This window comes from Numida meleagris, chromosome 2 (genome assembly GCF_002078875.1).
Source record: "Numida meleagris isolate 19003 breed g44 Domestic line chromosome 2, NumMel1.0, whole genome shotgun sequence".
Taxonomy (NCBI): domain Eukaryota; kingdom Metazoa; phylum Chordata; class Aves; order Galliformes; family Numididae; genus Numida; species Numida meleagris.
Window position 1 is genome coordinate 108,849,888 of NC_034410.1, and position 25,191 is coordinate 108,875,078.

The 25,191-nt window shown below is 37.0% G+C and overlaps 1 protein-coding gene across 2 annotated transcripts; it reads right to left on the bottom strand.

The window, feature by feature from the left end:
- Positions 1,247-21,130, bottom strand: TCEA1 (transcription elongation factor A1; the record flags this gene model as incomplete). Of its 2 annotated transcripts, none has more annotated exon segments than XM_021387778.1 (9): positions 1,247-1,571; positions 2,653-2,724; positions 3,632-3,778; positions 5,410-5,564; positions 5,906-5,962; positions 7,765-7,910; positions 8,952-9,039; positions 15,256-15,361; positions 21,068-21,130. In XM_021387778.1, coding segments are annotated over 9 exon segments (843 nt in total), but the record flags the coding sequence as incomplete, so codon positions are not given.

A 25,191-nucleotide genomic window follows, 5' to 3' on the forward strand; every position in this document is an offset into this window, starting at 1 on the left:
CATCATCATTTAAAACCCAAATGTTCTCCTGTGAAAGTTAGCAGAATTATGTATGAGGAAACAGCTTCGAGCTAAAGATCCAGAAGCTTTCAGTATCTTCAGAGCGGCAGTCTCTCAAGAAACATGGCACTTAATCCCACCCCAACTCTAAGAGGAACACGACCTCCTCTTCTCCTCTAACAGACTAACATAAAAACTTTACCTTTCACTGTGGGGCAATTACATTCCAGACTCTTATCCGTTGAAAAGATGTGCATGAAAAGCTCACTGCTGACCACTTCTATTTTTGGATTTGGATAACCAAAATGAAGCACGACTAGAATTTAGGCACCTGTAATGTTTTTTGGATCCAGTTCCTGGACTTCACTCTTTTGCTGTGACAGCTCTTTACTTTGAAGTCAGAGGAGTTGACCTTTCCAGTTGAGGCTGCTACCACAGCCAAAAGGTACCATTAGGTGAAACCGATGTTTTATTTGAACTCCCCCTGGATACATCTACAACAGAGAGCGCACTATCACAGTTTTAGCTCTTTTAATGACATCCAGATATGGCTTGGTTAATATAGACAATTACTCCATTTCCTCCAAAAGGTGATTTTCTTATGTGTGACAGTCAGGCAGAAAGATTAAAGGACGAGTAGCATTAGGAAGGTTGCACAAACCAGTGATGCCTGTCCTGTGTGTGTTTTGAAAAGCAATGGAAATTCAGGTCTACTTGTCATCCAATTTCCAATCATTTTTAACATAATTTTTATGCCTCATTCCTCTAGAATGTTCCTTTCCACTCTCAAACACAGTACTCTCCTCGATAGCAAACATTTGTAATTATTTTGCTGCTGTCTAAAGCAAATTAAATGAAAAATCAATTATGCATCTGTAAATGACTTCTAAGAAGCAATTCTCCCAAAGGACTTACACACAGGCTAAAAATATATCTATTCTTCTGATAGAAAAAGGAATGCTTTCTGAATTACAGCCACACTATCAAGTAAGTTGAATTTTTAATGTTTTTATGCAAAGTTATGCAAAAAACCTTGAAATGCTGAGGATTTTCTGCCTAAAAAGTGTTAAGATAGGTAACTCAATTTCTTCCATTTAAGCATTTTTCCTTCCACCATAAAAGCCACTTTTTTTTCCTATGTATAATAATAAAATAATAATAAAATAAAGTATGGGAACAGGATGCATATTTCAGACTTAAAAAAAAACTGTAGGTGATTCACATAGGGAAAAAAAAAACAAGCAAATTATCAAAATATTTCATTGGTAAAAGTTTAATTTCAACTTACTTACAAAAATGAAAAAATATTTTAACATTCACCATACAATCGAGCAACCCGGCCCTACTGACTATTAGCTATAGGAAGGCATTTAAGGAAATGATGGTTGTGTCGAAATAAAAGCTAACTTCAGGCATGTATGCTGCTTAAAAAAAAAAAAAAAAGGAAAAAAGAAAACCAAATAACCTCTTGTTTGCAGGACGCTAGCTGCTTAGCCTAGTTTTTAAAGCTAATTACAAAATCCTTGTTCATACTGGTCCAGATGTCTTGACAATTTCTTCTTCTAACAGAACTGTCAAAAGAAAAGAAATTTTATGAGGTCTTCATAAAACTTATTTCTAAATCTTTGCAAGAAGAAGCAGTAATATGACACCACACTTAGGATATGGAAATTAGTACTTAAAGCATCTGCTTATATCATACAAGTATTCTGTCACTCAAGCATTTTTATACAGAGACTTTTATAACTACTACCTTACTAGGGGATTTAAGGACAAAAGAACTTTTTCTTTGTGCTGCATCAAACAACTTCTAAGCTTTATAAATTATATAGATATCTTGCAGCACAGATCTGAACTGCATTCGGTAATAGGAAACATAAAGCCAGACACAAAAGAATTCCTAATGCAGTAATCCTAATATATGCTTTGCAGCACTCTTCATATAAAAAAACCCTAACACAATGAAGATAGCACGCAATATTAAACTTAATATCATAAGTTGTAAATTTTACTGGCCTTCATTTCAGTGTTTCTCTACTTCACTACACTACCATTGTTCCTGAGACAATTTTTGTTGTTGTTTTAACACTTCGTAATTCTTATTTCTTGAACTTAAAAAAAAAAAAAAGAAGAAATGAAATACTACAGCAAATTATCACTGTATGACACTTAACCCAACGCAGGAATATGGCAGCAGTCACCTCTTTTTTTTTTTACTCCCCTTCCTTTTAGAGTAGAAAATAAAAGAGAAAAAAAAAAGTCTAAAAAGGCCTGTTGTACCCATCAAAGCAGAGATTAAAAATGGTTAGAAAATCCTTGGGAGAGGACTGGGAAAATACAGTGGCTATCTTGCCACTGCTTTTTATGGCAAAGCATAGTATTGTATCTAGATGTCACAAGGTCTAAGTCAACGTCCTGACTTCTCTACCCCTAACTACCCTCAGCCAGAACCAGTGCATTCTCAACACCTTCTGCCACAGGTAGTTTTCTAATCTAAAACTATTTCAGAAGATCAACATAGAGTATCATTTATGGGTTAAGAAATAACCACAAGTCAACAGAAATTCAACTGTCATATACTGCAAAACATAAAATTAAGCACAGAGCCTGGTTGTCTACTATCAGGTATGTGGAATGGTCCAACAGCCTTACCTTCCATCTGTTTCCACATTCATTACAAACAACAAACGTTGTCATAGGTTCATCAGCACTGCGGGTTTGAACCTTTGGCAAAGGCAAAAGTCAGAGCAGAAAAGGAAAATTAGTATGTTCAACTTTTGTTAGCACACGTTCAAGGTAAAGGTTTAAAATCAAAGTTTAATGTTAAATAACTGCATTTGGATAAGAATATAAGTTAGCTTAAAAGTTAACAGTTGAAACCACTTTATTTTGTTTGGACTATATAGTGGTCACAAGCTTATGTTTTGACAATTTTAAAACACTAAAATACCAATTTTGGTATCAAAACTGTTCATATATTTCTAGGAAAAAAATCTGTGGTGAAGATGCACTTTAAAGCTACAGTTCAGCTTTACATATGGGATACTGATGCAAAGGCTTAAATGTCTCAGCACTGAAACATAGCTTTCTGTTTGAATTACCTTACGCGCAACACTAAACTATAAACATAGCCGATTCTGTGATCAAAATTATATGCCCTGCAGCGCTGCTGCACCAATTAAAGCACTTCTTGCACGTATATCATAATATGAAATTCTAAGTCAGAGTCTAGCATCAGTCAAATGGTAGATAATATCACATATATATATATTCACTACCTCCATAAAAAAGTTTACACATTACAAGCAGTGAACTAGTTCTCCTCCATATAAAACCATATTATTAAAATTTAATCAGAAGAATTAGCAAAAACTCAGCATCACAAATAAACTAGCATTTCATGCTACATACTCTGCTTGGATTTATATAAAATATTTGGTAAATTAATACGATTAATACAACATTCTTTACGTAAGCACACCTAGGTAGACCCAACCATCTCCACACGTTTTGTATTTTGTTAGCATTTTCTTACATGTTCATTTTGTAATGAAAACTTTTTTCTCTGACCATGTTTATACAGGACTTCAGCTATGCAAAAGGAAAATGAACGCCCTGAATAACCACATACCTGGGTATACGTACAGTTCTTCTTTTTGCACTTGCCACATGTAAACAGATCGGTTTGGGTACCTCCTGTTTTAGCCATCTGGTGCTCTCTGATAGCCTCTTTGGTCAGATTTTTGCGCATTTCTTTCAACTCATCACTTGCCATTTCCTGTCACAGAAAAAATGTAGGGAGTGTTTTTTGTTTGTTTATTTTTAAAGGAAATAAAGTGTGAACCATAGTTCCAATGTGCAGGACCTCAAAAATACATAGTAAGCATATGGGCACAGCAAAAAAGTTGTTCTGTTTTTTTTTTTTTTTTTCCCAATAAAATTTTACTCTACATTCCTTCTTGACGTGGAACGCAAAATCTTGTATTAATGCTGTTTCCCTTAAGACATCATCTTTATGATATAACAAGGTTTTATACCCATTAAATTTAAGAACTTGGTCCAAGATACTAATTAAAACAAAGAATAAGCACTGGACGACATGAAACTTATGTTTCTGCATTTGTACATACACACACGTAGAATAAAAACACTGAAAATACTCACTTCAGATACAATCTACTTTTCTTTCCCCATTCCTTTGCCAGCCTCAAATTTTCCCTGGCTTCTATATAAAGCTACAGAAAAAGCCATTCCTTGGGATCAAAGCTAGTCATGATTTTTATTACTTGATAATTAATTTCTCCTCAGGGTCCTAGATACTCCTTTATACCTGACTGGGGCTGGATATAGGGTAGGGTGAGTAGTAGCAGAACCCACCACACATAAGCAGAACTACAAAATAGGAATCAAATGTTATTCGTGCTTTTATTTTTCTTTCTTATATCATTTAATTTTTCACTTCTGACTTCCTAGATTCGTTTTGATTTATAAAGACAGTGAGCATCTATTTGAATGGGAACTTCTATTAAAGAGTTCAAAATGTTCTTTCAATAACAAATCTAATTTGAATCAAAGGCCAACTCTCCCAGCTTCCTTCCCGTATCAGTTATGTCTTCTATTTACAGTAGCGAGTGTCCTTCAAAATCATTTGACATAATCTGTCAAATCTCAGATAAGCTTTAAATCAACACTAAGAATGCCAACAGGACAGGACTGATCTTTAGAAAGCACAGTGCTATACCTTTCATAGGAGAATAACAGCAGAGGCTAGTATTTGGAAAACAAATGGCAAGATAGGCTAATATGGATGGCAGTATTATGTATACAGAAGGGTGAATGGGTTAGCAGCTTGAAGTCACTACCCTGAGCTTAAACCATCACTAACAGGCCATAGAATCACAGAATCTTCAGAGTTGGACGGAACCTCTGAAGGCCATACGGTCCAACTCCTCTGCAATGAACAGAGACACCACAGCTAGACCAGGTTGCCCAGTGCCTTCTCCAGCCTCGCCTTGAAAGTCTTCAAGGACAGGGCATCACCACATCTCTGGACAACCTGTTCCAGTGCCTCACCATCCTCACTGTAAAAGATTTTTTCCTTATACCTACCCCAAATCTACCCTCTTTGAGCTCGAGGCCATCGTGTGGCCTTTGAAAAACTGCCCACCATTCTGTGTTTTAGGGAATTTGGCAAAGAGAGCTTATCTGCCTCCTGACTCACAGAGAAAAATTTTTAGGAACCATAAAAATACACCACTTTCATTTCCTCTGCCCTGTATAATTCAGACTGTACAAGCCACGAACAAGTCTTAGCCTTTCAAAAGTACAGGCATTTCACATTAGTTACTTAGTTAGTGGCCAGGACGTAAGTCCAGTAGGGAAATCGTTCAAGAGCTATGCTTTACTTACCTCTGCTGTCATTTTGGCAAATTTGTCAGGAGGTATGTTCCCACATAACACGTTTTTTCGTAGGTTTGGATTCTTTGCGTCCTTGAGATTCGCTATCCTACTTCGTACCCTATTTTTGTATTTCATATCAGTGTTTTTTAATTCTTGAAAAATAGGTGCTTTGAATTTAAGGAACAAAACAAGTAAAATGGAGCACTGTGGATTGTTTTTTGGGGGGAAGCAACCTTTTTAAAGAAAAGTCCTTCCCCACATTCCCATCTCCAAACAACAGTTACTTCTCTGCTCAACACAGCAGACAGTACTTTACATCTTGCCAAAGCCTAATCATTGTTTAGCGCACAGCTAGCAAAACACGAATTTGGGGATAACAGAATTTTAACAAAAATTCTCAGAATCACCCAAGGACTTAAGCCCAGTTCCTCGATCTCATCTAATTTCTAAAATAATTTCTGTATTAAAACTCTGTATTATATTCTACGTAAGTAGCAAAGGATATCTTCTTCAATCTGAGAACCCAGCTCTTCCTCATCAGCACCAATAGCAATGTAATCATCTGAGGAAAACAAAAATTAAAATATTAGCACTCTGATGATCTTAGCAGTATTTCGTATCACTGAGATCCAACTCAGAACATCAAAACAACAAATTATAAAAACAATGAATTTCTTTTGCTAAGGAAAGTTTGGTTTACTTATAAATTTTTTAACATTACTTTGAAGAAAAAAAATCACTGAAATGAAGAGCAACAAAAGTTGTTAAAAAAAAAAAAGTAGAATTACCTTAAATCTTTCAGACAAAATTATCTCTAGTTGAAATACGAATAGTAATAAAGAACAACTTTGCTATACAGAAAAAAAACATTAAGTCTTCTATTAGCTTGGCAATTACCCCTCTCTAAACACAGTGCATCTGTGTTTAGAACAGGCTATTATAACGAGAAAACATTCTGTATCAAGTTTTATCAATTCTTACAGCCCACACAACACCAGCTATGTTCTGTATGCATGCAAGAGAAAGATTTCTCTAGAAATATCGTAATTGAATATTATTGTTAAAAACACGCAAAGTAGGGAATGGTCATAAAATGTGAAATTAGAAGAAATGAACCACAGCGATATTGAAGGCAACACAACATGACCTAAAACATCTCCAGACAATTGTTTACTGTTTTTGACCAAAACCCTTCCTCATAAAGGCAGCTGCCTTTCCAACACAGCCTATAGGACAAATTAGACACAATATGTGTTTTCCTCCTCTTCATTCTAACATTGGTGCACTTCAATGAGTAACAAAAACACAGTTTCTTCTTGATCTCACACAGAAGGCCACAGAACCAGAGAATACCCTTATATTGTGAGATTGGCATTAGACCTATGGATGATCAGCTAACATGTATAATAGGAGGTAACATTACAAAAAGAATTCTTGGAAACCTAGTGAAAATTCCAACTACATATAACTATGAATATCAAGAAGCCATACGCAACTTTCTAAAAATCTGTTTGTCCTCCAAATTACACATCTGGAGGACCGTAAGTCCATGGTCTTCACTCAGCCTTGATTTCTGCCTTTCAGAATTCACGTGAATTAAAAGTGAAGTACAAAACAGAGTGAATAGAATAAAAACAGATAATTTAAGAAGTCTGCTGACACTGAGTCAGGTTACACTAAGCTAAGAACAGAGAAATAAGTTATTGTAGATGAGAAGAATGCATAAGAAAGAATTCAGGTCACTGAGTACAACAGTTGATTTGCTCACTATCTAGCATATCATTTGTCAGTTTAAAGACACACAAGTGTACAGGATGGGGAAAAACAAAACAACAACAGCAAAAAAAAAAAGTCAAGCAATTTACAGACATCTCGAAGGCAAGAAGGTGGAACAATGCAAGACTAACTGTGACTATATTCGTGACACTCCAAGGTTAAATCAAAACAGAAGGGCAGCCTTCAAAATCCAGAGTCTGAAGGCTCACAGGACCTCTGGAGTAAGAAAGGCAGTCACGCTTACAGTGACGTTCTCACTCAGAGATAAGATGAAAAAATAGCAGTTTCCATTAATAGAGTCAAATGAGGAATTACAGAGGAAATAACTTCCTGTAATGAAGTTTCACTGTAGGCAAGATATCAGATGAACAGAAGCCACAAAATGTCCCACATCACCAGCAACAAAAAAAGTAGTTCAGTTGTTGCTGAGGTTACTCAGTTTATTGCGTCTTGGGTGAACTGGCCTATGGGTATGCAGAAACAATCGGACATAAAAAAAGGGTACAGTAAACGGGGGCAGGGAAAGAATGGTATGGGAGAAAGAAGGAAGAAACGGTTAAACTTGAAAATATTGTCTGTGGAGCTCACCTCCTGTTCTGAGAGCTGCAGAGAGCATTTCTCTACATTTCACTCGTACAGAATCCGAAGTGCTTGGAGCCCGAGGAAAAGAAGGGATGAAAGAATTTGACGGAGCACTACCCTCCTCCTTCCTGCTGCTGGAATTGCTACTTGAACTGCTAAAATAAGTGAAAACAAAACAAAACAAAAAACTAATATTAAATGCTTTTTGCTTTCTTCAAATCACCGTGTTCGAGGGAGAAACACAGATCTTTTGCTACAATCATTTAATGATATTAATAAAAAAAGAACACAAGACACCTTCTAAAAGCTATTTATAGCTCTAGAGTCAATACAATTTTAAAAGTGCCTTCAGAATATTTACCAGGGTATTGCAGACAACAGAGACAGCAGGTATTTAATCCCATTATGTGGTGACTTATATAGTAAGTTTTAACTCTCGGCTCTGTACATTATCATGAAACCATTTTTTTTCCTCATGGAACTTGACTTTAAACAACAGTGAAGAAATACCATGCTAACATTCAGTCTGTGTACTGTACTGAAGTGGTACTACGGTTTTGGGAAGCTTTTGCAAACTCTGAAAGTTTTCCTCTCACATTGGGACAAATAATTAGAGGTTTGAATTTGAAAATGGCTGTTGGAAACAGATTCACTACAAACAGAAGTATGAAGAGAAACTGGACTTGTTGATACTACTTTGCAAATATTCTTCAGCACCTCAAGTGCCACTTACGTGGGCTCATCTTTCTGACAACATACATTTCGTCTTTACCAAAAAAGGTGCAGAACAAGACTGTTTATCAAATATAAAAGCTAACAGACAAAAGAAGTATTCTAAGCCTCTAACGTGTGTAATTACCACAAAGTTGTAACCGAAAGCTACACTTCTCAAAGCTCAGTACTAGTATGGAGAGAGGAAAGAGTCTCTGACAGATAAGGCAGAATAAACAATAACTAGTCTGGCCGTATCTTGTCCTGTGGCTTTCATCTTTTTTTAGTGCGTCAGCAGCAGCAGGATCTTCTTCCCTAGCTACACACCATTTTTTGCACAACTGTGCATATTTCACAAAATAACATGGAAGTTGTCTCTAATATTTAAAATTTTGGCCCAAATATATGTATAAACAGGTTGATTTTTCAGGTTAATCCTAATTTATACTGAAGAAGGTTATTTGTCCTCAAGAACTAAGTACCTTTCCTCTCTTGCTTCAGGGCTGTTTTGTGAGGAAGATGCAGGCTCCTTTTTCTTTTCTTCAGAATCCTTATCAGTTGAAGGTCCGTCTGGGAATACAAAACATGAGAAACTTCTACTCAGTAATTGATTTAAAGCAGTGGTAGAATACCTCTGATTATTTCTTCTGAGCCAGTTAGAAGTGCTATCAGCTCCTACTCTCTGATTTGACCCTTTCTTGCAGTAAAGCTTTCCACCTCTGACACCCTTGCCAACCCAGCAAACAAAATACATGTCAACGCTTCAAATCCTTCAGGTCAAGGCCAACATCTGCTTTAACTGCCAGTGAAGACACGATAAAAAAGACGTTGAGGGAGCTTGACATTAAATCAGCCTCCTGCCTTGGCTTGCTTTCCCCACTACCTACAGAGAGAGCCCAGTGACACTGCCATCGCTCACCTAATTTTTGGGAATTTCTCCTTCCAAGCCCTCATAGATCTGCCATTACACACCCAACTCTGTAGATTATTATTACTTGGACGAACATACTACAAACTTTAAAAGAGAACTAAATTCAAAGAAAAATAGAGAAAAGGCTCAGTCCTGAATTGGGTATCTAAACCTTTTTTTAAACATATAAAAGTATCATTTCTCCATTAAAGGAAAAAAAAGAAAATCTAACACAATAGATTATATATTTTGAGAGATTGTTTTTAATAAACTAAAGGTGTTATAAAAAATTCTAATAAAGATATCGGTTCAATCAATGTATTTATTTTAAAAAAAGTCACTAAGAAAGCATACAAAGCTATAAGCAGAATGGACTGCAGAAGATTTTTTGCTATGACACCCAAATACACTATATCAGAGAATGGAAACAAATCCATAATCCATTTTTAACTTGCACATTCATAACTAGTCTCTATGGCTACAAACACTTATGGGATAAATACATTTTTAAATATTCTATATATGCATGTTATCTCATTTACTCACATCTTAAGCATACAACAATTTTTACCAGAGGTTTTTAGACAGATATATCAGTATGTATCTTGGGGAAAGCACTAGTGAACATTTAGCGAACCCTGATTGCATCTTTCACTAATGTAGGGCAGACTATACATGAGACCAGGTGGTAATGTAGGAGGTAAAATCATGGCTCTTTCTAACCTGCAGAACAGTCTATGCAAGCATGTCTCAAACAAAAGGTCAAACTTCAGCAGCTGAGACAACTGAAACATCTTCAGCAAATACGCGTTCAAAACTACGCTATCTTTAATCTCTCTGAGTTTTTATATATTTCTCTTAAATCCAGCTTCATAAATCTGAAAATAAAAACATTCTCTGCTTAGTGGAAATATTCTTACTAAGTCACTCATGTTTATGCGTCAGACATTGAAAGCACTGAGGAAAGAAGATCCAGTGTCAAGCAGTATTTATTCTTAAAATCACACACGAACAAGGATTCCTTATTTTATCAATTATATACTGTTCTTTTGTCAGCACAATGTTTAACAGTCTGCTGGGCAGCATTTCAGCTTTCCTTTGGGGAGAAATATATATATTTATCCTTGAGAAACGAAAGTCTCTTCTAATTAGCTTATTTTACATCGAGTGGCCAGACTCTGGAGCAAAGGAAAAATGACAGCTAATGGGAACTACAAACAACCACAGAAATTCTAACAAAGAAGGATGGAAAAGCAGCCTGTGACAGATACTTACAAATTCAAACGAGCAAGTGATTCACGTCAGGAAACATACAGATGCAGATAAATATTTAGAATTATAATTTAAATTATCTAAGTTCCTTTGAAGAGGCATTATCCTTTTTTCTTTTTTCCTTTTTTTTTTTTTTTTTTAATTGTACAGCTATTACAGCTTACAAAAACTTTTTTTTTTCCCCAGGAACAAACTGAAATTGTCTTCATTTCTAAAATTGATAAACATAACTTCAGTTTTAGCTTCTGCTGCTTCAGAAGACTGTTAACAACAGACAGACAGACAAACACAGACACTTGAGGCTTTTTCTTCCTTTTTTAAATAACAGAAGCTAATTTATAGTAACGCCCAGTTAACCGAAGGTTTGTGAACACAACTCCAGTCTACAAGAAGGGCAGGAAGGAGGATGCAGGGAATTATGGGCTTCTCTGTCTGACCTCAGTATCAGGGAATGCTATGAGAGCAGACCATCTTGAATGTCATCATGCAGTACACACAGGACAACTAAGTGATCAGACACAGTCAGCACATATTTATGAAAAGCAGGTTCTGCGACTAACCTGATCTCCTATGACAAGTTGACTCGCTTAACAGATGAAAGAATGTCTGTGGATATTGTCTACCCTGACTTCAGTGAAGTATTTGAGTTTCCCATACTACCGGAGAAAGTGGCTGCTCATTGCTCAGACAGTTGTACAGTTTGCTGGGTAAAGAATTGACTGGATGGCCAGGCTCAAAGAGTCACAGTGAATAGAGCTCAATCCAGTTGGTGACTGGTCACCATGACTGAGTGTTGGGTCAGTGTTGATAAAAATGTTAAACAAAAATCTCGATGAGGGGATGGAGGGCACACACAGTAAGATGACAGACAAAAATAAGTTAGGCAGGACTGTTGATCTACTTGAGGATAAGAAGGCTGTGCAGAGGGACTGGTTGCATCCAATTATACAACATTCAACAAGACCCAGTGCTGGGTCCTGCACTTGGGTCATAGCAACTCCACACAGCAGTATAGCCAGGGGAAGAGGGGCTGGAAAGCTGCCCACAAGAAAAGGACCTGGGGGTGCTGGTCAGCAGCTGGCTTAATGTAAGACAGCCATGTGCTCAGGTAGCCTAGAAGGCCAGTAGCTCCTGGCTTGCATGAGATAGAGTGTGGCCACCTGGACTGGGGGAACTATTCTTGCACTTGATATCTTATAAATAGACATATTATACTTATCCATAGTAAACACTGTTCTTGAACACAATCTGTAATTTAGGAATTTGTTTTCTCACTAAAAATCTGAACTCAACCAGCAAGTTTTCAGATGTTCTTGAACAACTTAACCTCATGACATCAGCATACCTGTAAGGTAGTCCTAGACTGTACCAGACTTGCTCTAGCAAAATCAAAACAAAGTTCGAAATTACAGAGGATTTTATACACAAACTCAACTGAATAATACACCTCTGCATAGTGTGGCTAGTGTTAACTTGGTAACATTAAGCACTTATTAAGCATGCCCGAGCAATTTTGTTTTAAGAAAGACTTTTTTTTAAATAGACATTTCAAAATGGACACATTTTTATTTTTTTTTTTTTTTCCTGGCAATACACAATCAGACTTACACTTAATGACAAGATTATTGTACAATAGTTCTGCATTTCCAGCCCAGTACATAAGCTGAGGTTAAATCTACTTAAAGGTTTAGATGTTCTTTTTCACTGTATACTCCTAGATTTTAGCAAGAAATTATTTGTGATTTTTCCTCATATATATATATATGTATATTTCAAGAACTCCTCATAACCTAAGTTGATATCCATTGATTCATCTGCATAACGAACTCCACACACTCAACTACTTGGCAAAAACAGTAACTCCTTGCAAATTCCATGTTATGACACAATGTTATTTTATTCTGAGAGCAGAATTTGCTTCTTCATCTAAACTGTGACCAACAAGGATGTGTGGTTTAACGTTTTATAGCAACATCTGAAAGCAATCTTTCACTATAGCTCATGCAGTGACTCACTCCAGATAATGCCTGCGAGCCCTCTGCTGGGCAGCTTCTGACCTCACTTGAAAATCCATCTGTAACCCAGCACAGTTTTAAGCAAGCCATCAAAATCTGTTAAAACTCCAGTGATTCACAACCTTATTTTGATTTCTTGTTTCCCATGCATCCTTAAAACATAAGTTCCAAAAGCATTCAACTTAGACAGTATATGCAGCCTGAACCGTCAAAGATTCTTTCCTAAATTCAAAATGTCATTTATAAAAATAACTCACAAAGATTTCAGATCTCTGAGTACAATGCTTGGTATGATTAACAGCTGTCCACTTCTGTTGCCATCTTTGATCCATACCATTTTACATGCACTATAAACAGCATAATCGAAACTGATTTCTCAAGCAGCTCAACATAGGGTATTTCGTATTCTTCTGAGAAAGTCAAAACTAATGATAAAACAGAATAAGAGTACGTTGTAAGATTCCCACCCATAAGTCACACAGCCCAGATAACTTATATTCCAGAATTACAAGATTCAAGTTCTGATAATTACCGAGCAGTGAAACAAGAGGTGAAACATTTGACCTACTGCGCTTTATTATATGCTCTATATTGTCTACATTATCAGAATCTAATTATGTCAGATTTTAATATAAGCAGTGCTGTACTTTCAAAAATAATTTGATAAGTGCATAACCATAAGTGTAACAGACTTGGTATAACCATGCACGTGCAGTAATATCTGCCCTGTAACAAAAATTAGAGTAAGACAAAGGTAACATACTCTCTGTCCCAGGAAGAACATATTCAGTTCTGACTGCTGTCAAGTATTTGCTATTTATCCAGTTCCTCACACATTTGTCATCACCTAATGTAAGCAGCCTTAAGATAGATTTTCACAATTGTCTTAAAATAATCTGAATGTAGCAAGCCATTCAAAGAGGCACCTTTTAAAGTTTCACCTTTCCCCAGCTGTGTGTTACTGCTACAATCCCTTTGCAACATCTGCAAGAGGGCTGAATCAAGAAACCAAGAGTTGAAAAGAATCCCGAAGAAATAAAATGTTTAGTTTACAACTGCTGAGTTTGCTTCTTTGACCTCTTTACCACAGGAATGAGCAAGAAGACCCCTCTACAAATGGGAAGGAAAACCTCTTTCAGCTGCAGTCTACACTTAGATGGACCTACCATTACTATCAGACATCACAAACTTATTCCAGACTTCCACAGCAAGAACACACTCAGAGGTTGAAGAAGTGTTTCACAATGTTTGTACAGTTAAATATCAGGTCACCCACAGGTAACAATATATTAACACAAATTCAACTGACTTAAGATATTATGTTAAAGAAATTGAAGTAGAAGACTATTTCTATCATCTTAACAAACAAATAGCAATTCCTTTGTTCAGCGGTCAGTGACACCAAGAAGAGTTACTATTACTAGCCTAATTAGAATTATCTAATGTTTAAAGGAGAGTTAAAAATCTCTTCAGTACTGTTGAAGCTGTTGCTTACAAGAATGTACAAATTATAGAAAAGCAGATTATAAAAACTGTCACAATTTGTCCTCTTTTACATATATACACTGTCAAATTGAAACGAAGTCATTTCTGTACCATTTACAAAAGAAGTATTAAAATATTTGCTAATACTTCATAACTGATAACACAGCTAACTGGGATAAAACGAGGCTAACAAAATGGATAAAATGAGGTTGGCTGAGGCTGCCACTGAAATGGCAGCCACACATTTAGCATACTTATCTAGACAGACTATCAAATATTTAAGTCGGTTGAAAATAATACAAACTGTTTCCTATTTCAAAATCTCAAGCCTCTTGAAGATTAGTTTATCTAAATTGGGATACAAAGAAACATAATTGAGTACAACAGTGTTACAAGCAAATATCTAAATGACACAGCTTGAGATTTGAATCATTTCAAATACAAGTGCTACAAGATATCCTCATGCAAAAATCCGTTAACAGAAAGCTTTCAGTAAATGCATTCATCGCAGTAATGGAAATGAAAGAAAAACTATTGACTCACTAATTAGTAAATCCTTTAAAACTATTAAGGTTAAATAAACCTGCACTTTCTAAAAAGAAACATTCATTATCTCTAACAGAATTTTAAACTCAATTTTTTACTGTTTCTTCTCTTCACAAATGAGCTTATAACCAAAATTCAAGGTGTCTACACTTTCACATGAGGTTCTGCACAAATTCTTCAGAGTACTTTTTTCGTTTGACAGGGGAAATAGTCAAGAAAAGGTTCGTTAGTTTTTAGCACTGCAGTACAGTACTGCTCGCTCAGCAGTACGCAGTGAGACTTGAGAAATGAGTCATGTTGCAGAAGCTGGTTTCCTACTGTTTGTCAGCACTAGTCAACCCATATTAACTTTGCTTCTGACTATATTTTCACAGTAATGCGCCTGTGATTGTCAAAGAGGTTAAAAAAACAAAAGCCTACCTCAGCACAGATAGCTTCAATACTTAAGCAAGAGAACAACTATTTCTGAAGCACGGAAGCGTAAGGATCTGTATCAAGTCTGCATATAGTTGTAACATACAAAAGCAGTAAAAAAAAAAAAAGTTTGTGTTACCATACCTAACAGTTTCTTCCAAGATTTGATCAAAGATTTTGCTAAAGATGTAACTTCTTCATCTGTGCTTTGCTTGCGTATTGCATTCACTGACATTCCAATTCTGGTAGTCTGCAACAGAAATAAAAATATATACTATAAAAAGTGGCATGAAGATAACTGAATAAATAAACATTCCTAAAGCTGCTTTCCTGACAATTTTATTTTAAAGGGAAGTACTTTTATTTATCTTTAAGAGTACCAGGATGAAATCCTGCAAGCCTTTACAGAACTTATTTTAAAAACACACAGTACGTTTTTACAAAGAAATACAACTCTACCACTTGTCTCCATCACAGAAGTTCAGAGTTAAGAGGAATCAGTCACAGTACTCCTGTTTCTAAACCACTTCAAAGAAACTCTACAGACTACTCACCTAAACTAAGCGTGGCATTCAAACCACCTAAGAACATGAAAATCCTATATACATTTTAATGTCATAAAAAAGTGCTTTAGTAAAGTTCTAACCTCAAAATCTTATTTTTCAGTGCAATGACCATATTTAAATTTTGGTATGAACAGAAACTTTGTATTTTTCAAATTCCCATTCACTGGCTGTGGAAGAAGCTGTACTATTAGTTGGGAGCGATCATGTTTTAGGTTCCAAGTCATTTTGGCAACACTGAGACTTATTAAAATTTTAAGCGCACAGGTTTCTGCTTCTAGGTAGAAACAATAAGAAAAGCCTACCCCTCTGAAAAGGCCAAGCTGCTGGCAGGCTTTAAAACTTTGCCACTACTGCCACCTACAGAGCAAAGATGAGATTTATTTACAAGCTATTCTAACTTTCCTTCTAAGATCTATAATTTATGTCCTTGTGGACATTAATTTCGATTAACAGCAACAAAAGTTTAATTTAAAAAACAGAATACTTCCACGCTTTAAGTTTTGGGAAATAAATACTCAGTACAAGTACTGTATTACAATTTCATATTTTGATTGATGGCTATATTTTTACATCATTCTTATGATGCTGAGCTTTGCTGCATTTACTAATTGCCACACTCACTAAGTACAATTTATTCTATTTACTCTTGCAGTGGCTTGCCATAAATATCTTCCCTTTTCCTTTAAAGGAATAGTTAAATCCTAGTGTTACACTAAAGATGGAAATAATTTGTTCCTGTAAATTACCCCTTAGAGCCCACACAAAAAACACTTCTCTGGGCACTGTGGATGTGCTAAATGACTGGAAATGTACTGAAATATTCAGTAGATATTTCAGCAAAGGAAGCACATGAAAATTTCATGTCTGAACATTACTTCTGAACATATTTTAGGCTGAAGAAAACAGACAGCTACTCACTTTTAACTAAGGTTTTTCAGGATGGACTTTGTGCACACACACACACGCTGACAGAAAGCACCAAAAGAGGTGCAGAAGTTCTCGTGTTTCCCATTTCACCTTTCCCCCTTGTGGCTGAGCACTGAGGACAGGCCAAGGACTTCACTCACGGGCAGATACTTGGTGTTTCTTTACTGTTGCCTGCATGCTCTTCCCATGACATGCTTTAGCAACCAGCTAAACATAACACAGAGGCCTGAACAGAGCAAAACTGACCAAAGAAATAAAACTCAAAAGCTCAAGTAAAACCCAAAATTAATTAGATTCATCCTTTTTTTTCTCTGATCACACAAGCAGAACTAACGATGATAACTGCCTAAATTATCAGCTTTCTTAAGGTTATATGTAAACACACTTCGTTTGTTTGGTTTTATACAGAACAATTGATTTGGCATCACCTGAAAGACAGGAGGGAACAATCCTCCTATTTATTTACCTGCAAACTAATGCATGTAATCACAAAAGGTCAGTGTTATATTCTCCAAATGTCTGTGTTTCAATTACAAATCAGCTATCAGCATTTGAAATTTCCTCAGTCTTCCAGCCTAAGGAACTGTTATTGTGAGAGTCATTTTAAGTTGAAGACACTAGTATTTTTGTCTATTCCAATTTAACCCCTGAAACTCAGTTATCTCTGCACCAGTTTATAAAGTGCAGGTATCTGAAAACTCTCCTCACTCTGTCCAAATGAATCATTCTTCCCCACTTGAAATTCCTGAGCACTCCTTGTTTGCATTTATTGTGCTCTATTTTTGAAGAGCAAAGAGACTCAGACTTGCATAAACATCTGTTTTCTTCATCAAAGCATTCAAGCTGTAGGCCTAACAGCTGGGCCAAGCAGCTGGGGAAGAACGGCAGTCACTAAAGCAAGCAGAGCTGTTACCAACTTCAAACTGCAATGAAGTAATAAGACAGAGAATTTGGAGAACTTAGTCCAAAGGACTGATAAAGAAAGCCCTTGAGAATAACCAAATCCAGGTTCCCAGCTCTCCACAGCTTGCCAGTGAACTGGCAAGTAATTAACGAGGACTGTATTTCATGGCTTAGTTTTGTGTAGGGGTGTGTACATACACGTGTGTAATTTCCAGTAAAACTTGCTGGTTAAAATGAAGACCACCTACCTCACTCACTGTCTACCTGCACACTACATACAATTAGGATCTGAGAACCAATGCATTTATTATTATTAGGCAGCTGCTAATAAATCACATGCAACATGAGCTGCTGGCTGTTCACACTACTGAGCAAGGATCACCTTGCTTACATATAACCTGTGAGATGCGACAGATTACTGTACGTAACTGCTTCATCTTTCTGTGACAGAAGTCAAATTAGATAGACTTGTGACACAAGCACCAGCCCAAATTACTGAAGTGTGCTTTCCTATTCTATGCACTTGTAAATTGTCAGAGGATGTTCCCAGTTCAGACTGAAGTGACAGTCATGCCATAAGATGAACCGTCACTTCTCTTATTGCAAAGAAATAATGAAACTATTACATCAGTGAGAAGTGTTCTTCTTTGTGTACGCAGTTTTGAAAAGGTTTCCCCTTGTGTCCCGTGCTTCATCAGTCCAAATATATCAGTCGATATCTCAGTCTACATAGAGGAAGTTAGTGCTCCTGCTCTCTCACTGTCATCCTCCTTGACATTAGCACACCAATGACCGCTAGCTAACAGAGCCAACGGTGCGATTACTTCACATTTGAACTGCTGTTCCAAGTCCTCCTTTGCTTAAGTAATTTTGGAAGACTACTAGAAAACAAAGAGCAGACTTTATTATAATATAATAATATACATATTTATAAAACTCGACAAAAACAATACAAATTTCAGTCTAAATGAAATCTTACAGAGTCAAATAAGCATTTTGGATACGGGAGTAGATACTTCAGAAAAACCTGACTAAACTACAGTTAGTCTACTAAGTAAGAGCAAACAAAAACAGTTGATCACATTAGACGTACTGTAACAAAGAAAGTTTCTTCAAAAACTCATATGGCATCTCCCAATATGAATAAAAAGCAATCCTTTATTAGAAACATTATTTTACTTTAAAAACAGATCCCTGTGATGTAGATGGGAATAAATAAGCTTCTTTGAAATAGAACGGAATACAGGACGGAATTAGTATGTGACCCCATATAAACTGAGCTAGTATCACACAAGTACCCTATAACACAGACAGCTGAGTTTAAATTTATCCAGATTAAGAGTCCTCTCTGTTTATAACACTACTAAGAAAAGTTTTCATAGAATCATAGAATTAGCTAGGTTGGAAAAGACCTACAAGATCACCTAGTCCAACCATCCACCTACCACCAATAACCCCACTAAACCATGTCTCTCAACGCTACATCTAAACGTTTCCTGAACACCTCCAGGGACGGTGACTCAACCACTGGGCAGCCCATTCCAGCGCCTGACCACTCTTTCAGAAAAGTAATGTTTCCTCATGTCCAGCCTAAATCTCCCCTGGCGCAACTTGAAGCCATGCCCCCTCGTCCTGTCAATAGTTACAAGAGAGAAGAGGCCAACCCCCAGCTCACTACAACCTCCCTTCAGGTAGTTATAGAGAGCGATGAGGTCCCCCGAGCCTCCTCTTCTCCAGACTGAACAATCCCAGCTCCCTCAGCCACTCCTCATAAGGCCTGTGCTCCAGACCCCTCACCAGCTTCGTCGCCCTCCTCTGAACACGCTCCAGGGCCTCAGTGTCTTTTTTGCAGTGAGGGGCCCAAAACTGGACACAGTACTCGAGGTGGGGCCTCACCAGTGCTGAGTACAGAGGGACAATGACTTCCTTACTCCTACTGGCAACACTGTTTCTGATACAAGCCAGGATGCCATTGGCCTTCTTGGCCACCTGGGCACACTGCTGGCTCATGCTCAGCCGAGCATCGACTAATACCCCCAGGTCCGTTTCCTCCACACAACTTTCCAGCCACTCTGTCCCAAGCCTGTAGCGTTGCCTGGGGTTGTTGTGGCCAAAGTGCAGGACCTGGCACTTGATCTTGTTGAACCTCATCCCATTAACCTCATCCCACTTCACTGCAACTGAAAAAGTATCAATTACCTACTTTTGCATTATTCAGATCCTTTAGGCTAAAGGGTAAAGATTGTTCTGCTGTTCTTCATAAAACGAGTCCTTCTAGTCTCATTCACACTAAGAGGTTTAGCAAAGCAGCATTTACATATATGTAAAGAATTTCCAGAGCACTCACACAGAGGTTTTTCTTTCCAAAAGCAAATATACATGTATACTTGTGCGTGTGTATATATACACACACAAATATATATATATTATATAGGTGTATATCAACACACACACAAAAAAAAGCTTTTTAAAAGATTGGCACAAAGAAATTCAAAATCATTAGGTTAGGAGAGGATGTTTTGGTTTTGTTTATTTTAGGAATGAGGCTGGACCCAGGGAAAAAGATTGCAGTGCTGTATCAGTTGTGCTAATTTATGCAAAAAGGTGAAACTTTCAAATTCCTATTTTCATTGGCAACCAGTATTACTAATAATGTACTGAAATAAATACATTCTACAAATATATAGGCAAGACTGATACTACTACTTGGATCTTTCCAGCTAATTCTGTATCTGCAAATTAAACGTCACTTAAAAAAATGTTACTTTCCAGGCTTTTGCAATTTAAGCGGCTACCAGAGCAAAAAACTGATCTTCTGCTACCCCCTGCTATTTGCACATTTTCACAGAGATAGGTAATCTCCAGTTAATTTGGAACAAAAGTTGATCGCTGCAGAACCACATGACAAACTCTAAAACTTAACATGTAAATAAAGTTCACTGATATACTTTTTTCAAAGAATTTATAAAAGTAATGTGAGAGATGTAGAGAAAAACAAAACGAGAACGTAATGCACGTGAGTGAGATTGTCCCACACCATCACATTCTCTACAGAGGAGCAAAACTGGTACTGTAATTACCTGAAGAATTACACTACTCTAAGGTACATAGATAAAAAGGCAACAGTGAAATAGAACCCACCAGAAGATAAAAGAACTATGGTTCTCCTCACTTACAGTCCAGAAGCAGAACTAACTACATAAAAGGAGGACCTCTTACCAGGTGTGTTCTCCAACATGAAAGAGGGAAACATATTGCACTTGTGTTAATAAGAAACTAAGAGCGCATGTAAGGGAAATCTATAAACAGTGTTCTCTCTTTGCCCCATGACAGCATTCATTATTTTCAAGTAAAAGCTGAACTTTAAGAACTTGCTACTGGAAGAAAGCACTTCAGAGCCCTAAATCATAGTGAAATCATACTAGTTAGCCAAAACAGCAACGATTGAAGCGGTTTCTCCACAGGAATCTATTTAAATAATGCAACCTTCCAAATTTGCTGGCTTCATCTTCATTATTATGGAGTTAACTTTTGCAACATAACAATAAAAAAAGCTGTACCTGTAATAACTCAAGGGTCATGGGAATATTCTTAAGCTCCTTTAATAAATCAAGAGCTCCAGCCTGAAAAATAAAATAAAAAAAGTCAAGTTAGTAGGAATCAAGAACTTCAAATATTGTACCAATACCATATTCTTAGTCTTAAAGGTCCCAGATTGGATCCAAACCATCAATTTATCCACAGAACAACCTCAGGAAAAGTAACATTCTGTTTCACAAACTCTAAACGTTAACAAGCCTAAACTCAGAATTCAAAGTATTCACTGAACGACTAGAGAAGTTTTATCCTGTATAATTCAAATGCCAGTCAGTGTATTCTCTAAGTTGCTCCTTAACCATCACACATCCTCCAGAAAACATCCTCAGGTACATATGGGAACTGCTGAGTCACGGCCTGAACCACTGATTGAGCACCTGGGGAAAGGTCAGCCCTGGGAGCACAGGTGAAGGCAATTCATCTGTGTGATCAGAAGGGGTGAAGCCTGGCTCCCTCCTTTGTGGAGTTTTCCCCTGTGAGCCTAGATCTTATGAGATGGGTGAGCAGTCCTATTTTCTTTCCCTTATAACACCTTTCTATTGCGTTGGTCCCTCTGTCATTAGATCTCTTGTATCACCTTTCCTCATGTTGATCTTCCAGATTGTTACAAGATGTATGTCACTTAACAACATCAGAAATAAACCAAACAACAGCAAATTTCAGCAAAGAACCTCATGTTTGAAAACAAGAACTAGGAGTTGAGAAACTCCACAGAGTCCATCAGTAATGCAGCTTGCTATAACTAACTTTCTTATCTGTATTTATAGCGGTTAATTTAAGCCTTAAAATTATACTGGTTGAAAAATGTTTACGCTGTTTTACTAGACAGAGGTTTAGTGTCCAGCATAGAAAGAGACATCTGTGTAAGCATGCCTACTAACAAATGTCCCAGTAACAAAGCTGAGCACGACATGCTTAAAAGCCTTATTTTCAACTATTCACTTTAAATATTAATTCAGTGAAATATATATATATATGTCAGATCACATAGGTTAGTGCAGACAGATAGGATGAATAGTATTCATCCTATATCACACTGGCCTATCATCAGCTTTTTGCAAATTAGAAGCCAGAGCCCATCCTAATGTGCCACAACATCGGAACTAACACATTTGTTTATCACATGGCTTCCTTGTGGTTCTCTTTATTCCTTTTGCATTTCTACAATAAGGAAAGGTATACTGAATACTGTATGAGCTGTAATTTTCAAGACAGATGAGTCTATTTCAGAGATTGCACTTACAGCTAATCTGCTGCTACTAATTAATTACAATCTACATACACAGCTACTCTAACAAGTCATTCACTTGCCATGCTGGCCGTACTTAAGTTTTCAAAAACATGAGCAACAGCCTTCATAATTTACTTATTCACTTCAGCAGAGCTCTGCAGCACTCACTCCTCACTGCACACAGGGCTGCCCAGCAGATGACAGCAGCCTTGCAAAAGTTAAGATGCCTGCTGTTATTCAAGAGCACCTAGTTCTGCACCTGTGACCTAAGGAGAGCAAGAAAGCAAAGGAATTCTCTCGTAAGTACCTTGGCTAACTTCGTTACATCCTTGCCTCTTTTTTTTTCTTTTTTTAATTTAAATTTGTTTGGAAACAAACCCCCAAATCCCCTTCTTTTAGTTCATTAGAATTCAGTTCCCTTCTCTTTCCTTACCTCTCACTCAACATATCCTATTTTGCTTACTGTACTTGCTTTTCCATACTTAAAATATACACTTTGCATATCTTTATTTGCATTTGTCCTTGTTTTTAAATTCTCCCCAATCAACTTCTGACACTTGTTGCAAAGGAACTCAAGTAATCTGCTGCTGCACCTGCACTGTCTTACAATTTAACCACTAAAGATAACATACAAAATAACCACTAAGAGGCTGAGAAAAACAAAAGTGAAATTTCAGCATCACATCTAAACAGACACAGATTAGGATGCTTTCAAGTTCTGCTACAACCTCTTGTGAGTGACAAACATCTAAAACCAAAAACCTAAGTATTTCACATCTTACACAAACCCAATTCACTCTTGAAACCAAAGCTCTCCCATTTCATTGCTAAAGAAAAAAAAGTGCTATCTAACATCTATTCATGAAATACAAAGCTTCTCCAATTTTAACGGTGGACCTTTAGCAGCAGAGTACAAGACTGGAAAATCTCATGCGTTCTTCAGGTGCTAAACTGAGCTACCATGTCAACCCATATCCTTCTCTAACCAGTCATACACATGGTTTTTCCTATGCAAACACTGATTAAAGTCAAATAAGTTAATTAGCTTTAAGAATAAAAACTAAAATCAAATTCAAGAAAATTTTCTTGAAAATAAACACCATACCACAAAAAACAAGATGTCCTTTTCAAAAATATAATCCAGTAACACTTACCTCTAAAGTAATTAATTTATTAGCAAACTGTACACAGTACGTGATTTCAAAATACACACAGGATATTGCAGTCTAGTACAGCATAGCAATGATACTGTAATGCAAAGTAGGAATTATAACATGCTTCTTACCTCATCTTAGAAATACATTCCATTCAAAATTTCCCTCCAATTTTTTTTTTTTAACTGCAGGTGCCAGAACAAGTCTACTCCCAGCCTAAACACCTCCCAAAATGAACAGCTTGACATACAGGAGGTGAACAAGCCATGCAACAAATAATAATAACAAAAGAAACGAAGCACTCTCTACATAGTCATCGCCTACATTTCATGCTCTCAGAGTCTCAAAATTTGTAATGCACCAATGCTTTCTAATCCTTAACTCTTCTCCAGTCAGTTGCATTAAGTGTACTAAATACTAGATGCTTCAAAATTAATTTTGAGTTAAAAAGACATTATGGACTTAATTATAAATCTTTTTTGCAAGGCATTTCTGTAATTTTACAAGAATTGAAAGACAAGGTCCCATTGCAGGTCGTTTCCAGCTTACCTTACCTTTCATCTACACGTTTAGTAGATTATCCCTCTCAGCCTCCCTTAGATGATCAGATCATAACAACAGAAACGTGTTCTACATGCATATTTTGAAGTCAGGCTTCAGGCTACAGAGAATGTAATGTGTTTCTGAAGACGAGACCTATACAGTTATAGATCTGATCTACTTCAGGGAGCAAACGTTTATTGACACAGACAACTTCATGTTCTCTTTTCTGAATTTACTCAACTGTTTTATCATCCATAGGTGCAACCTTGCTTTTCATACCTATTCATCAAAGTAACTTGATAGAAGAAGAGCGTACTTACACGCAAATGAAAGCTACAGGAAGGCACAATACACATTTTAACCAAATCTCTTTAATTCTGAAGAAGTGGTGACATCTATTTCAAAAATGCAACCTGAAGTAACAGCAGAAATATACATCTCACTGTGTATTAAATACAAAAATGCATCATTATTTTGTCCTTCAAAATAAGAGAACCGCTTGCATCGCTTCGGTAAAACAGCTATAAAATATGCCCAGCCACAATTAAACCCTTTGTCAAAGCAAGTCATCGAGAGCCTGACTCAGGATGGGTGTCTGCTCTGACCGCCTTTTCATCCCATCAAAAGAAACGCCACACAGCTCTCCGTCACAAGCACAGAGACGCCCTGTGTAGGAGATTGTTTCCTGCTATCAGGCTCTTGACAACTTCAGAGAGAAATGGCATCAAAGCCTTTTTTACTGATGGGTTTCATCAAACCATTCTCAAAGACACACACTAAATGCATACTGAAATACAGAAAAGCGTTTTAGACTAAAATGCATGTTGGCAGCATAAGGAAATGGTTTGAAGTTTCCTGTTCATTTTAGAATCATAGAATCATTAGAGTTGGAAAAGACCTCTAAGATCATCTAGTTCAACTGTCAGCCTGTCCCCAATCATGCCCACTTACCATGTTCCTCAGCACCACATATCCACGTTTCTTGAACATCTGCAGAGACAGTGACTCCACCACTCCCCTGGGCAGCCCGTGCCAATGCCTCACCCCTCCTCCAGGAAATTTTTCCTACTATCCAACCTGAACCTCCCCTGGCAGCATCCCACTGAGGCTTGCCCCATGGGCATGGTTCTGCTCCCTGTGGCTGAAATAATTCACTTAC